The sequence below is a fragment of the Leptidea sinapis genome, chromosome 1, assembly GCF_905404315.1.
Source record: "Leptidea sinapis chromosome 1, ilLepSina1.1, whole genome shotgun sequence".
NCBI lineage: Eukaryota > Metazoa > Arthropoda > Insecta > Lepidoptera > Pieridae > Leptidea > Leptidea sinapis.
This window is the reverse complement of record NC_066265.1, coordinates 14773713-14791519: the sequence shown is the minus strand read 5'-3', so window position 1 is coordinate 14791519 and position 17807 is coordinate 14773713. Positions and strand designations below refer to the sequence as shown.

Here is a 17807-nt window from a genome sequence, read left to right as displayed (position 1 = left end):
GATGATATTGCGTAGTTCTGGTCTTATGGATTCCCAAGATCTTGCAAACTTCTTGAAATACTTGTGACTGGAAGTTCCGCCCTTGGTCACTGTGCAACTCCAAAGGCACACCGAATCTGCAGAAAACTTCATTCACCAGCTTCGTCGCAACGGTAACTGCTTCTTGATTCGGTAGAGCAAATGCTTCCGGCCACTTCGTGAAATAATCCATCACCACCATTATGTAACGGTTTCCACATTTGGTGACTGGGCACGGTCCGGACATATCCAGAGCTACCCCCATACCACCAACCACCAACTTTACTCCTAAAACTAAAGCATTATGGAGTGAAAAATAGAGCCCTAAATCTGTTAAAATCATATTTAAGCGAAAGAGTTCAGATAGTCGATGTAAATGGCAAACGGTCTTCGGGTAAACCTGTGTGAATAGGTGTTCCACAGGGTTCTATTCTTGGTCCTTTCTTGTTTCTTATATATATTAACGATCTACCGTTTGTGGTAGATGATAGCCATGAGATTGTATTGTATGCTGATGATACTTCACTTATTTTTAAAGTGAAGCGACGTGCGGATATTGATGACGAGGTAAGCAATGCACTCTCAAAGATAGTGCGTTGGTTTGAGACGAATAATCTGCACTTAAACAGTAAAAAAACAAAGTGTTTACGGTTCATTACACCAAACACAGCGGAGGTACAAACCAACGTACTTATAAATGACCAGAGATTGGAACTTGTGGACACTACGGTCTTCCTGGGTATCACGTTAGATAAAAAGTGGGGGTGGGGTCCACATATTACCCATCTAGCAGATAGACTCAGCTCTGCGGCATATGCAGTTAGAAAGATTAGAGAGTACACGAATGTTGCGACCGCTAGATTAGTGTACTTTAGTTATTTTCACAGCATCATGACGTACGGTATATTACTATGGGGTCATGCTGCTGACATTGATATAGTGTTTGCTCTGCAAAAGAGAGCTGTTCGTGCTATATATCAGCTTGGTTATAGACAGTCTCTCAAAGAAAAATTTAAAGAAATAAATATTATGACTGTTTATTGTCAGTACATTTATGAAAATTTAATATATGTTCACAAAAATCGTCACCTTTTTGCTCTTAATAGTGATTTTCATTATTATAACACTAGAAATAAGGGATTGCTTGTAACTAATTCTAGTAGGCTTCATAAGATACATAATAGCTTTAAGGGTAAATGTATACACTTCTACAATAAAGTCCCAGCCACTGTTCAGGCATTATCTATAAATAAATTTAAATGTTTTATAAAAAAATGGCTCTGTCGTAAGTCCTATTACTCCACTGCTGAATATCTAAATGATCGGACAGCCTGGGACTAGATTGTGATTATTTTATAGCAACTGTACAATATTGTATATTTTTATTGAAAAGAGCACAAAAAAAACAATGCTGGGAGAGTTTCTTGCGCCGCTTCTTCTCTCTCAGAGCGCCATTTGTTTCCGAAGCGGTAGTAGTATCTAGTAGTATAAGAAATGACATCAAAAAGAATTCTAAAGGAATCAATTTTGAGAAAATAAATGCCTTTTTTATGCCTTTTACCCACGGAGCCCCAACATTGTACAACTTCATAGCTCCTCTGCTCCGGGTCTGAGGTCCTTTGACAGCAGCACAACTCTTGCATTTTCGGCACCAGTCTTCCACATCATCACGGCAATGCAACCAGTAAAATCGTTCAGCGTCTAAAGTAAACACTTTTCCGCTGAGCTACGAGTATTGCTGACGGAGCAGTTGAAATTAACAATGTCTTGAAGTCTGACAACTCTCGTCATATACTTCGAAGGGTTGCTACGCAACAATATATTATACTTGTGGGTCATGATCCATTAAACCTCGTACACATTAAAATACTGGGAGGTGCACACCTACTTGTTCTGTACTTGCTTCCGGTTTTATCGTTGAATCTATTCAAATTAGCTCGCGTACTGGGCAGTTTTACCCAACAGGAGCAAGCAGAATTTACAGAAGTGACAAGACGAGTAACACGAATTGATGGAAAATGACACTCCTGGCTTACCAATATTTCTCAGCCAGTAATTTGGTCTTAAATAACTAAGTGTTATCTCAATTACTGCGAACCTTCCTACTTGATTATATTGACACCCAGCTCTTGTGAACCAGTATTAAAAGCAAAACACAAGACCTTCAATAAGAATAATCTGACTTCTTGATTTCTTAATGCAATGTCGCAAACGCATTTACATATGCGCCGTTTCTTGTTTCTAAATGCATTAGATGATTCGGAAGAGTTGTCGCCAATTTGACTGAAACCAAGTGTCCGTGGCGCAATGGTTGAACCGCTGACTCTCACCACGGAGCCCCCGGTTCGATCCTCGCCGGCCAATGTGCTTTCGATTTTCTAACGCTCTTGTGATTCTATTGACTATGATAATGAATACAGGGAATTTTATCAGGTGATATAACATAGGAAGTAGAATGATTCACGAAGTATAAATTAAAAGTAGGTGTTTGTTAATGGTGGACACATCGTTTATGGAAATTTTATGTTCAAATTCAAATTGAAATACTTTTTTTCTTAATAGGATATCACTTATTGATAGATTGAAGTCCAAAACTACCACCACCAATTCCAAAAAGACTGCCTCAGTCCTGAAAAGAACGGGCGCACTAACTTAGCGGGCTTGTGTATTTTCGTAAAAAATATAATATACAATGTAATATCGTACAATTAAACTTATTCTTTATTAGCCTGATCCTCGTCTAGCTAGTCGATAGCCTGGCAGTCGTTCCATTCCCAATCTGTGGTATCAATAAGAGGCGTTTCGTAATACATTTGTTTTCACCGTTTCTTGGGATATTGTTGTAAAAAGCATATACATCGTCCCACAAGAGAATTACTAACTCGGCTTAGCCTAGCTGCATGCATTACATGCTTATGTCTTTTCCTGTTGTTAAAATTATGGCTATGACCGTTTTTAGCAAATTCACTAAATTGCCTATGTACATACATAACATTATCAAGAATAGTTTTAATACCTTTGTATTACCAAGAGGCACATCTATAAAAACGTTACTGTAATTAAGAAATAAATGGGCTTCTATTGTTAGAAAAATTATTATGCTAAAATAAAATCAAACATTAGGGTGGCATAAAAAATAATACGAATCACTCAGGTGCACGTTTCCCTATAATAATTCTTTAAGGTTATATTTACTACATTATTTTGTACACGTATGTTGCTGAAATTTTCAATAATAAACTACTTTAGTCGACAGTAATATTAAATTTTTTAACTCGGCATACGTCAATTTGTTTACAATTGCTTCATTCACCAAACTTCATACTATTACCTGTGCCTACACCACCGCGATCGTGGAATCTTTTTGAACTGTTCACAGCATTAGCTGGTCACTTTTTCAACTTTTCTCACTAAGGAGATAATTCTCCTTGCTAGAGGCAATCCCTACATAATCACGGTTCCACACATTTATTGCTCAGCATAAAGCACAGACTATAGCCAAATCACAGGAGTATTAGGGGATCAAAATAGATTCAGATTACTATGATACTACACACGTTGATCTGTTAATAATACAATAAAACTGTAGTGGGTACAATTTCGTTAAATCCGAATCTTAGATGGGCTGTACTCCGTATATTTTCAAGTCTATACGCCTTATGGTTTCATGGATATTGTGATGAGTCAATACATATCTATATGGATATCTCTTACATAATTACATAGATTATGAGATTGTCGTTTGAACTTTGATATGGAAGAATGGAAGAGATATGGCAAACTTAAACATTCAAATGTAATACCTATTTAAAAAAACAATTTTTGAGAAAAAGTGACGGGAAGGGTGTGACCCACGGTCTGCCAAGTTTATTCATGTAGGTAAAAATCTGTACCCTTTATATGGAAGTCAATTTTATATCATCGGTCCAAGAAACTACCACGAGACCTTGTTCTGAGAAAAATCGGCAAGAAATCCAGCAAGTTTTCCCAGCAGCAAGTCCTCCTTTTACAGTTTTCATATTCATACATTTTTATCGTCTATATATTCCTGAACTTTATAATACGCTTTCCTCATTAAAATTTGCTTAATAAAAAGCTTAAATTTATATAACGGAAGTTCAATTACATGACGTGGGAGTTTATTATATTATATTTGTATACATTTCTCCATGAATGAGAGACCACTTTTATGAAGTCTGAAAGTTGGAACAGCAAGTTTATTTCTACCTCTTGTATTATGATGATAATCATTTTTTTTAATGTATCTAAATTTTTGAACGTACATAATGTTGTAATACATGTATTGGGAAGCAACTGTCAAAATATTGATTTGTGTAGATAAACCTCTCAGTGAATCACGAGGATTTAATTTATATATGGCTCTATTTTGTCATACAAAAATTTTCTGAATATCAGCTGCTGATCCCCACAGTTCAGGATTATTAAGAACTAATAATTATCTGCGGCATCGCATCGCATATAGGATGTTCAGTCTCATTAGCCCAATAGCCTAACTGTAGCGACCTTGGCCTTCCAACCGAAACACAATAGTGCTTACACATTACTGATTCACCGTAGAAAAAGGCACTACCTCTGGTAAAGCGCAATGTAGGAATGCGTTGAGTAATATAGTTCAAATAATTAACGGGAGAAATTAAAGGCTGTAATAATTATAGGACAGACTTCCTGCTGCGTGATGTAGCGGTGCTCCATGCCTTCGCCGAGGATGTCTCGCAGCCGGCTGCGCTGGTGTTCCACCTTGTACAGCCGCGACATGCTCACCTTGCCGAACAGACCCCCCTCTGGAACGATCACACGCGCACATGACACTCTCACTAACATCATCATCATCATCAGTCGCAAGACATTCACTGCTGGACAAAGGCCTCCCCAAAGATTTCCACTACCATCGGTCCGGCGATCTTGATCAGATTGTCGGTCCATCTTGTGGGGGGGGCCTACCAACACTGCGTCTTCCGGTACGTTATTATTGTTATTAAATTATCATCAATAGTGGGAGACAAAGTAGAAAACTAATAATAGATAAATATCTATTATCCACATCCAAAGTTTTTTTACTTATACCAAAGATTAAAATAGCATTCTCGCAAGCTTATTACGTAATTAATTTACGTAATGTTATTAGTGTTACTCAGTTACTCATTTGATAACAGGTCACGGCTTTGATAAGCATGTGTTTAATAAATCTGTCACCAACAGTCCCCTTTGCAGGGCTTGCATGGAGGTAGACACCGCACACATCATACTGGAGTGCCGACGTGTGGCCACATACTGGACCAAACACTTGGGGTCACATACGACTATCCCCGAGGTTATGTGTGACAACAAGGTTTGATTAACTTTCTTGAGGAGTTGGGATGGCAACATAAGCCACTCAAAACCCTACCAGGCAAAATAGGCGTACATCTATTTTACGCCTATTTTGCCTGGTCTTATTTTGAAGTCGAGTTCTGGAGAATAGCACGTGATAACCTACACCTATACTTACTCTGAGTCAGGACAGTGAATTATTGCGCCTGGTAGATGAGGAAGCAACCCTATCTTAAGGTATTTTCACTTGAACACACAACACACAACACCAACACCACGGCACCCCGCTCCACGCTTAATGTGGACTTTTGTAACATCCGGGAAATTCACTCCAACTTAAACGCCGTCCACCACCACCTTGAGACGGCGCAGCCGGCCTTATGTTTCCTTACGGAGACGCAGATATCTCGACCTAGCGATACGTCATATTTAACGTACCCCGGGTACAAAATTGAGCATAATTTCATGCCTCATGCTGGGGTATGTGTGTACGTTAGGGAGGATATCTGCTGTCGCCGTCTCGGCAATTTTGAGGGTAGGGACCTGTCTACTCTCTGGCTCCGCGTAGATTTAGAGGACCGCGTCCGCATCTATGTGTGTGTCTACAGGTCCCATAGTGGTAACGCAGAAACGGATCACCTCATGGGCTGCGTTCAAGCGGCATTTTATGACGTGCTTGCTCAGATCCCCTCCGCTGAAATCGTAGTCTTGGGTGATTTCAACGGGCACAATGCCGAATGGCTTGGATCACGTACCACAGACTACGCAGGGCGATCTGTGCATAATTTTGCATTGGCGTATGGTCTGTCCCAATTGGTTGAGTCGCCGACGCGGCTCCCAGATGTGGATAGCCACATGCCGTCCTTACTAGATCTTCTGCTGACTACACATCCCGATGGTTACCAGGTCTCTGTCGACGCCCCTCTCGGAACGTCCGACCATTGCCTGGTCAGGAGTGTAGTGCCTATCCGACGCCAACGTCGCAGACCACCAGCGAACCGCCGCGTTTGGCACTACAAGTCAGCAGATTGGGATGCCTTCCTTTTTTGCATCCTACCCTTGGGGCAGGGTTTGTTTCCCTTCGGATGATCCTAGTGCCTGCGCCGTTGCAGTAGCCGATGTGATACTGCAGGGCATGGATATTTTTATACCAAGCTCTGTAGTACCGATCGGTGGCAGATCACAGCCCTGGTTCGATGCGTCAGTTAAAGCAGCATCTGACTGCAAAAAACAGGCGTATCGAACTTGGGTTGCGGCGCTGGGCTCAAAGGATCTTCAAAGTTCTGAAGAGGAAATATAACCGTGCCTCCAGATTTTTTAAGCGGCAAATCGCCCGTGCGAAATCGAAGCACGTCGTCAAAGTTGGCGAGCAGCTTTCCAGTTACCCGACCGGAACACGCAAGTTCTGGTCGTTGTCGAAAGCTGCTCTTGGTAACTTCAACTAGCCGTCCATGCCGCCGTTGCACATGAGGAATGACACCCTGGCCCATACGGCAAAAGAGAAAGCCGATCTCCTGTGCACTCTTTTTGCATCCAACTCGACTCTAGACGACAACGGAAAAACACCGCCGACCATCCCGCGGTGTCAGAGCTCCATGCCTGAAGTACAGTTCCGACAGAAAACTGTTAGGCGAGCTCTATTTTCGTTGGACGTCAGGAAGTCGAGCGGGCCGGATGGCGTTTCTCCAATCGTGCTTAGAACGTGTGCCCCTGAGTTGACGCCGGTGCTAACGCGTTTATTCCGGCACTCTTATTCAAAAGGCGTAGTCCCTGATTCATGGAAGTCAGCCCTTGTCCATCCGATCCCAAAAAAAGGAGACAGTTCGGATCCGGCAAACTACAGGCCTATTGCTATTACCTCCCTACTCTCCAAAATCATGGAGAGCATAATTAACCGCCAGCTCTTGGTATACCTTGAGGGTCACCAGTTGATCAACGACCGGCAGTACGGCTTTCGCCATGGTCGGTCGACTGGCGATCTTCTGGTATACCTAACACATAGATGGGCGGCGGCTATTGAAAGCAAGGGGGAAGGCCTGGCAGTTGGTCTGGATATAGCGAAGGCCCTTGATCGTGTATGGCACAAGGCGCTCCTCGCAAAACTGCCATCATTTGGGCTTCCCGAGAGCTTATGCAAGTGGACGTCCAGCTTCCTCACTGGGCGCAGCATACAGGTCGATGTTGACGGTTATTGCTCGAATCGCAAGCCCGTGAACGCTGGAGTGCCCCAAGGCTGTGTGCTATCTCCCACGCTGTTTCTTCTGCATATCAATGATATGTTGGACACCGCCAACATGCATTGCTATGCAGACGACAGCACTGGTGATGCCGTATACGCGGGCCATGCAGGTCTCTCTCGGGAAAACGTCGCCCAGTGCCGGGAGAAACTTGTGTCTTCTATCGAGTCCTCTCTCGAGAAGGTCGCGGAATGGGGTAAGTTGAACCTTGTCCAATTTAACCCCCAGAAGACTCAAGTTTGCGCATTAACCACTAAAAAAACCCCATTTGCCGTATCACCGCTCTTCGAGAACACTTCCCTTAAAGCCTCGCCTAGTATCGGAATACTGGGTCTCGAAATCTCGAGCAATTGCCAATTCCGTGGCCATCTGGAGGGCAAAGCCATACTGGCTTCAAAGAAACTGGGCGTCATAAATAGAGCACGGCAATACTTCAAGCCGGCCCACATTCTAGCGCTCTACAAAGCGCAGGTCCGGCCTCACATGGAGTATTGCTGTCATCTCTGGTCTGGCGCACCCCAGTATCAGCTCGATCCATTTGACCGCGTGCAACGCAGAGCAGCTCGAATTGTCGGGGATCCAGTACTCTGTGAAGGGCTTCTTCTACCGCATTTATCACGAGGAGTGTTCCGAAGAGCTGTTCAACCTGATTCCTGCCGCCGAATTTCACCTTCGCACGACACGCCACAAGTTACGATATCATCCCCACCATCTGGATGTGTGGCGGTCCTCCACAATGCGGTTTTCAAGGAGCTTTCTTCCTCGTACCACGAAGCTGTGGAATGAGCTTCCTTGTGCGGTGTTTCCGGGACGATACGACATGGGTACCTTCAAGAAAAGCGCGTACACCTTCCTTAAAGGCCGGCAACGCTCTTGTGATTCCTCTGGTGTTGCAGGAGAGTGTGGGCGGCGGTGATCACTTAACACCAGGTGACCCGTACGCTCGTTTGTCCTCCTATTCCATAAAAAAAATATATGCAACTACAAAAACAAAAAAAAAACCAACAGAAAATTGACAAAATGAATGGCTCCTATTACTTTATCTATCAGCTCGAACCATTAGACTGCGTGTAACGCAAAGCTGCCTGAGTGTCTTGGATTCAGTTCTATGAGAACGACTAAATAGATTGACGTTGCGTAGAGATGTCGCTACATTGTAAATTTTCTACCATATCCATTTCAGTGTTATTTCTACCGATGAATCCCAGCTACCAGCCCAAAGCTCGAATATCAGCTTCGCCATACCGTGGATGTGTGTTGTTCTTCTAAAGAGCGGTTTTCAAAGAACTTCCGAGCTATGGAATGCACCTCTTTGGTGTACTAAGATCGATAGACGCTACATTACAGCGTCTAAGAATGTCTGCTGTTCATATTCTGTTGTAATCGAGTATGTACTGCAATAAATGTGTTTAGCACTCTCAGTTTTTAGGACGCCGTAGCGGGCTGAAGAGCGCAATTTCCAAGCCGTCCTTGATTTCTTATGAAAACTGAGCGGAACTGCTTTGTAATTGTTTGTCTTGTTTGTCCTCAAGACTCACCGATGAAGGCAGGCCGCTTGGCGATCTGGCCGTAGTAGCTGCCAGGAGACAGCTGGTACTTGGAGAACAGCGTGGTGAGGCGGCCGTGGTCGAAGCAGAGCTCGTAAAGCGGGTAGAACGTGTTCGACACGTTGTACCCCACTCTGTTGGTATTTAATAAAATATATAAATAAAATAATAACAATAAATACATATTACTCCACAGCTGAATATCTAAGTGATCGGACAGCCTCGGACTAGATTATGATTATTTTAGACAATACAATGTTGTAGTTTCGATGAAAAAGAGCGCAAAAAAGAATGCTGGGAGTGTTTTTGCGCCGCTTCATCTCTATCAGAGCGCCATTAGAGCGCCAGTTTCCGAAGCGGTATTAGTATCTAGTATATTAGAAATGACATCAAATAGAATTATAAAGAAATGCCTTTTATGCCTTAATATAATTTAATTCAGACATACGTATCCATAGTTCAATAACAAATACAATGATATAAGGAGAACAGAAACAAAAAAATATAAACAAAAATAGAATAAAAAAACATAAAATGCATTTATTTTCCCAAAATTCATTCGTTTAAAATTATTTTTGATGTCATTTCTTATATACTAGATACAACAACCGCGTCGGAAACAAATGGCGCTTTGAGAAGAAGCAGCGCAAGAAACTCTCCCAGCTTTCTCTTTTTCGCTCTTTTTATTAAAAATATACAATATAAAAAAGGACTAAAACGCTATGTGTATTTGTAACTGTGTTTTTACATTATATTTTGCGTTGCAAACGTTTTCAGGGGGATGTTATCTGGAAAGGTCTCGAAACGTCGGGTTAACTAAATTAATAATAAAAATGAATGTTTTCAGGAAAATCTAATGTAAAAAACACAGTAACAATTACACGCGTTTTTTATCTCTAAAAAGTGATTTATTTAAATGTGTAACACAAGCGTTAATTAAAGAAAATATTAAAATAAAAGCCCACAAAAAAGCACCTTTGAGGAACACTGTAATAAAGAGATGTACATCTTCTTTAAAAATCCGATCTCTACTCTAAAATTACTTAGAATTCAGACTTAATTTCACATGTCAATCTATCTATCTAATATCAATCTGATCCTGAATATGCATTTCAATAATCAATCTTTAGTTCCAAATTCACATAAAAAACCAATTAACTGTCAACGTAACATTCATGTTAATGTAAAAATAACAACATGTCCTCCCATTGGGTCCCCAACAATTCCAGAAGCAGTGCGATGCACGCGGTGGGGTGCACCAGACACTTTGACAGATCAACAAATATACCAAGAATTATAAGCGATGTAGCTACCGGACAGTTGGCTTAGGGATTGGTACGTTACCGGTACATCTTGTTCCTGGAGTGGCACAGCCGGCCCGTGGGCACGGCCTGGTACCAGGGCGGCGCACTGCACCTCACCTGCTCGAGAGTGCCGCTCCATCCTGACGCCGGGTCTTTAAAGTTTGTTGCCGACACGCACTGGAGACTCTAATGTGAACAAATTAAGAATAATTCTTGATAATGTTCTGTATGTTCATAAGCACATTGAGGAATTTGCTAGAAACTGTGACAATCATAATGTTAACACGAGAAACAAACATAAATTTGTTATGCCTACTACTCGGTTAAGTCGAGTTAGTTATATATCCTACCCCATAGTGCAACAGAGCCTTAAGCTCTCACGCTGCGGTAGAGCCTAACGCAGCACTTCTCTTATCAGTCGGCCCTTCCGGGCGACTTGTTATTGTAACAGTAGTTGGTAAGATAGTTTTAAGTTACATTCTGCATTTATATTTTAGTTATTAAGATCAGTCTTGCATCAAACTCTGTAAGTCCGGGTCGTAAATAATAAACTCTTATTTCGATTCTATAATATTAATTTTAATTTCTATTTGTAAAAACCCAATCGCTCACTCCCGAAATCTAACTAGTTAGTAAATTGTTTTATTGGGCGATGTATATGCTTCTACAATATGATCCCAGAAAATGTACAAAACAAATGTCTTACAAAATTTAAAAGAGTTGTTAAAAAAGTTTGTATGGTAAAGGTTACTAGGTATAACATATATGACTTTCTTAATGATACCACAGATTGGGAATGGGGCCACCGCCCTCAGGCTCTATAATATTTTTTTTTGCGCCCATTCTTCTCAGGTCTGAGGCATGAATTTCCAAATGGATGTTAGTTTTTGACTTTCAATAAGTAATTGCATATCTTACTTACGATTGTGGTGTATTCTGTGAGCTGGTCGCCAAGAACCACGAACTTGCCCCGGCCAGGACACGCGGCGGTGATGGTGTCAGCGCGACGTAGCGCCACGTGTCCATCGGTGGTGGGTGCCAGCAGACTGCTGTTATGGAGGAGCACCGGCGCGGGGCTGCCAAAGTCTTCTTTCAACGACAGCAGGCACTCTGGAACCATCCAACCAACAACTGTGAGCAACACCGCGATACCGTTCCTGACCTTGAGGCATAACATGATAATGCACTTGCTCCCTCACGAACCGAGGAGTAAGCGAGCAATTGTAGATCATAGACATACTTTCCTATCAATGAATATATAGAGGATAAAGAAGTATGGAAAATAGATGCTCATGGTCCATCTAAAAATAATTCTTCATATATATGTATAGATATAATTCTTCTGTACGTGTGTTGACAGTGAACTACCTCCTAATGGCTGGACCGATTTTGTTGATTTTAGAGTGTTACAGTGAATTTGAGATTGGTTTAGATTCTCAATACAGTCGACATATAATAATTCTCCTACGTATGTTAGTGATCTCCTAAAGTCTGGATCGATTTTTCAAATTTAACACATGTGTACAGGACAACGTACATACATAACATACATAAGAAAAGTTAAAAAATGAATTGATTATAATATATACTACCATTATATAATATATTGATGATTATATTACCATGTTATATATGTAATTAATTAATTAACATAATACAATTGTACATATATATATATAAGGATGTATAATCTAAATATTCACATTAACAGAGCGGGGAGCGCTATAAGACGTGCGAGTATATTACTCAGAGATAATGCGACCCTTCAATTTTTGTTAACGTTAGCTTTGACTAACCATCTATATTTCATACCATGCGCTATTTAAAAAAACTCCAATAAACTCCAAAAATATTATAACTATGTATTTTTGGGTGAAACTTTTGTCATTTGTGTGTGAAAGTTAAAACTTATTCGTACACGACTTTGTATCCCTGCATGTTGGAGCAGCTGTCACTTCTCTGGGCATCATAATATAACAGTAGCATATAATTGTTTATTAGAAGTTTATAATTGATCGTTTAAATGACCTCGTGAGATATGCAGGTCGAACAATCAATTAGACAATTAACCAGTACTTGCTTTTCCTTGTAACAGCTATGTTTTATTGCAATCATTATACTCGGATTTACAAATCAGATGGATTTTTTTTTATTTGTGATGCCACTATTTACTTATCGAATAGGCGTCAAACACTTTTGTGAGTTAGGTTCACTTGATGTTAAGTGATCACCGCCGCCCACATTCTCTTGCAACACCAGAGAAATCACAGAAGCGTTACCGGCTTTTAAGGAAGGTGAGCGCTTTTTTTAAGGTACCTATGTCGTATCGTCGACGAAACACTGCTCAAGGAAGCTCATTCCACAGCTTGGTTGTACCTACGTGAAAAAAAAACTTTCAACTTACTAGAAGGAATGGAACTATTTGAATTTCGAATGTTATATTTTTTGAAACATAACAACCTTCTTAGTAATAAAAAAAAAGTTGCGGGAAATCATTAGTCAATTGTTTTTATCACACATCAAAGTACTACGTACGCAACGAAAATGGAATTAAGTCGACAAGAATTTAGAGCGATGATTTTTTATGATTTTAAAAGTTCTCTCTCTCCGCAAGACTGTGCCAAGGAGAGAAGCACCTTGCTTGACGAATCGACAGTCGACGGATATTGCTCGAACTCGAAGCCCGTGAACGCTAGAGTGCCCCAAGGCTGTGTGTATCTCCCACTGGACACTTCCAACATACATTGCTATGCAGACGACAGACTCGGAAAATCGGCGACCAGTGCCGGGAGAAACTTGTGTCTTCTATCGAGTCCTCTCTTGAGAAGGTCGCGGAATGGGGTAAATTGAACCTTGTCTAATTTAACCCCCAGAAGCCTCAAGTTTGCACGTTTACCACAAAGAAACACCATTTGTCGTAAGTAGTAGGGATTCGCCGGTTCTGGCTCACAGTAGTAGGGATTCGCCGGTTCTGGCTCCTCGATTCTGGCTCACTTGCTCGTGATGCCTACTAAAAAAAAAAAAAAAGAAGTTTGGTGTCAAACTGGGGGTTTTGATGTATTTCCGAGCGATTGCGCTGATCCGTTTTTCGATATCTCTTATAGTTTCAAAGTTAGCTTTTTAAATTAAACAGATCCATAATCATTAATAATCACTGGTCATTTAGCTAATGATTGGTGAGCGACTCAATGTCTAAATTTCCATGAACGTGATACAGGTAATTTACTAATTACCTCTATCACATTCGTTACTACGATTAAAAAGACAGTTTCTGTATTTATTATTTATTTTTAAAACATGATTTAAATAAAGTATATAATAAAACATCATTGCAGATTGTATCATTTTCAAAATATTTGATGAAATCATTCAAACTCTTCTTATTAAACTTAAAGTATAGATACATTATGCAGTACTCGCCACACACTGCGGTATATTCATTCTGTACTCTTGCAGTATTGTAGTTATACATTCTGCAATTCCTTTGTAAAAACATCAGCTGGAATCCCTGAGGTGGACGACCATATGAATCGAAGTATTGTCCAATACCCTGCTCATCAATGTGTATTGCAACCCAGTGAGTGCCTGGCTTATTATCACTATCTAAATTGCTGACAATATAACAGGGCGTTACAACATATATCGGCAATCGGTTTGCCGCGTAAACATTATTTTTAATACTGGGATCGATTTTGTTCAAATAATTCTGTATCTCGATTGTATTCATATTAGTTGAGAACAGGGTCTTGTCAGTTGCGAGGATTGAATAGTTATGTGGATCATAATAACATAAGCACTCAATAAATAAGGCTTTAATGTATCTTATTCATGTATCTAAAACTTATATGGTTACAATAAAACAAAATATCATTACAAGCGATTCAAATATAAATCTATGAACATTTGATGAAATTATATTTTCATCAATTTTATTATAATATAAAAGCTGATTGAAAACGAACTTTGTACCTACATACTTACGTAGTCATTAGTACAATCTGGAAATGTTGACTCCATTAAACTATCAATAATTGAACTTATCATTTAAGTGCCATTATGTTTCATCACAATATTTAAAAACCAGTACTAATCATAAACAAATTTACTTTTACGATATTTTAGTATAAAATGCTAGAACTGTTCAGAAAAATAATCATTGAAGTGGCGTATTCAGTCAAATTATTATATATTTTGTGTCTTGTGTAATTGTTGAGTGATTTGCTGCAATGGAGGTAAGTTTTATCTATTATTCACTTTGAAATTAAAAAGTTATATCATTTGTTATATTAAGATATGTATGTATAATACTATTCTAAAGCAGTCTTATTGTTGTTGTAGAATGCATTCAACCCAACAATGGAAGAAAATACATATAAAACATTTTACTATCCCTTGTCTGAAGATAGTCAGGATTCATTAAAAGTTCCTCAACTTAAATCCTTGAAGAGGGCCAGCTCAAATGAAAATATAGATGCATTATTCGAAGTGAAAAAAACAAAACAAAAGAAAATATCATCATCAATATCCAGAGCACAGGAGAATGGAAGTATTTACATTACAACTAATGCAGATGACGGAAGAAATGCATCACATTTGGTTAAAATAGAAATCTATGATCTCAATAAAATAAAAAACACGCCTGCACAAGAACAATGGAAATACGCTGATTATAGATTAAAATATTATACAATCGACAATAATGAAAGTTATAAGGACATTAAAAAGATTTTATACAATGTTACGAAGAAAATTTTAGAAACAGAAAATTATAAGAAATATAATTTTAACAATAAGTAGGTAGCTATGAAGAAATACATAAATATTAGTTCAGTTTAGTTATTAGTTTATTTATTCTCTTATACAAATAATATTATTATATTCTCATCATTTGGAAAATTAAACATAACGATATGGAACTCTGCTTTGTATGTAATGAGGTTGAAAAAATGATCAAGTGAGTTATTTTCTTTGTAAATTATTTAGTATTATATTATTGATGAAATGTGGCTAATATCATTCACTTATGTTGTAGTCAACCTGTTCTACAAAGTGGAGGAGGTTTTAAGAGAAGAAGTGCAGTATTACAAGACAGTGAAGACAATGATACAAGTACAAAGAGAGGAAGACAAGGGGAACCATCCACATCATCGGGGCTCACCAGTGTGAACGATGAAATGGTGAACTGTTCTTTATGTCAAATCTTAATACGGAAAAGATATTATGCAAATCATCTTAGAAGTAACCTCCATAAGAATAACGTAATGCAATTACATAGTACTTTAAAAAATGTCACAGTACACGAATCGGCTTTTGGTAATAGAATAATCTCATATAAAATAAAGAGTAAATCCAACCAATTACAAACATTCGAAACACCAGAAATGTTTTTGAATTCTATTAAAAATGAAATTATTTCACTATTTGAGGAATCTGTTCGATTGCTTACAATTTTTAAAGTTAATTTTATTCTGCACGCTAATTTTGTTCAAGAAACAAAAAATATTTCTAATGAATTTGAATTTCAAACATGTAGTTATACTATAATGCAGGGTGAGGATTTAAATTTTTTCTTTTCGTCCTTATGTGATATGTTGATGACTAAAATTAGCACATTTGAGAAAAAAGATAGTGGTTGGAGTCTTAAGAAAATAAATGCATTAGACATGAATATAAACAAATTCAATCCATTACGTGGAAAATCATACATTGAATTACCTAAAGAAATCAAATTAAAAAAAAGTGTTATAAATGTACAAAACTCGGATGATTTATGCTTTAAATGGGCTTTGCTTTCTGCATTATATCCAGTTACTAAGAACTCTCAGAGAGTTTCATCTTACAGTAAATATTCAAATAAATTAAATTTTGACGGAGTTACGTTTCCTGTTAAAATGACAGACATACAAAAAGTAGAAAGGTTAAATAATTTAAGTGTAAATGTTTTTGGTCTTGAATACAATTGTAAAAAGAAAGTACATGAATTAGTTGGTCCATTGTATTTAACAAAATCACGGAAAATTGTTCATATCAATTTATTATTTATTTCGCACGGAACAATTAATCATTTTTGTTACATTAAAAACCTATCGCGTTTAGTAAGTGGTCAAATTTCAAACCATGAACATGCAATCTACATCTGTGACGGTTGTCTTTTACACTTCTCAACAAATGATAAGTTATCAGCCCATCAATTGAATGATTGTTGTCATATTAAAGTGGAATTGCCTAGTACAGAAAAAACTTTAAAAGATTGGTTTGGACAACCAATTTCAAACAATGTCTTAAAATTTGATAAATTTAATAAGATGTTACAAATACCATTTGTTATATACGCGGATTTTGAAGCTTTCCTTAATCCAATTCAGACATGCTTTAACGATCCATCAAAACCTTATACAACTAATGTTCACAAACACGAAGTTTATAGTTTTGGGTACTATATCAAATGTTCATATGATGATAGTTTATCAAAATATGAAACATATAGTGGTCCTCATTGTACTCATGTCTTTATGAATCAGTTGTATAAAGATTTAGAAGTGATTTGCACAAAGAATTCTTTTGTCATAAGTCCAAAGCCTTTGACTTCCAATGATAATGAAATTATTTCGCAATGTAAAGACTGCTTTATATGTCAATTTAATTTAAATGGTGAATGTGCATTATACTTTGACTCGCATACAGGACATTTTAGAGGAGTTGCACACGAAGTATGTAAGACAAAGTTTAGAATCCCCTATCACATCCCAGTTTTTTTACACAATCTTAGTCAATATGACTCTCATTTTATTGTTCATGCATTAAATTCTATTGAAGGGGAAATTGATATTATTCCACAAACGAAAGAAAAGTACATTTCTTTCACAAAAACGATAAAATTTAATAATCATAAAATTCAATTGAGATTCGTTGATTCGTTTAAATTTTTGCCTTGTAGTTTAGACAAACTTGTTCAAAATTTGATGGAGGAACAATTTCAAACATTAAAATATAATTTTCCAAATAATAATGATTTTTTACGTCTTAGAAAAAAAGGAATTTATCCATATGAATTTATGTCATCACATGATTCCTTAAAACTTTCAGCACTCCCTAGTCGCGATAAATTTTACAATACATTAACCGACACACATATTTCCGATGAAGATTATGAACATGCCAAGGATGTTTGGCAACACTTTCATTGTCAAAATATGTCAGATTATTCTGATTTATATCTTAAAACCGATGTTTTACTTTTAACAGATGTGTTTGAAAATTTCCGAGCCTTATGTTTGCAAACATATGGTCTAGATCCAGCTCATTATTATACAGCACCTGGGTTAAGTTGGGATGCTATGTTAAAATGCACAAAAATTAAATTAGAATTA

The 17807-nt window shown here is 38.2% G+C and overlaps 1 protein-coding gene across 1 annotated transcript in view; it reads right to left on the bottom strand.

Annotated features, from left to right (window-relative positions):
- LOC126967025 (uncharacterized) overlaps positions 1–17807 on the bottom strand; it is a 49135-nt gene that overhangs the window by 20512 nt on the left and 10816 nt on the right. Inside the window, exons 2-5 of the mRNA XM_050811342.1 lie at positions 11360–11547; positions 10478–10623; positions 9125–9267; positions 4702–4820 (exon numbers count right to left, since the gene is read on the bottom strand). Of these exons, the coding sequence (XP_050667299.1) occupies positions 4702–4820; positions 9125–9267; positions 10478–10623; positions 11360–11547 (596 nt within the window). The remainder of the gene's footprint in view (positions 1–4701; positions 4821–9124; positions 9268–10477; positions 10624–11359; positions 11548–17807) is intronic.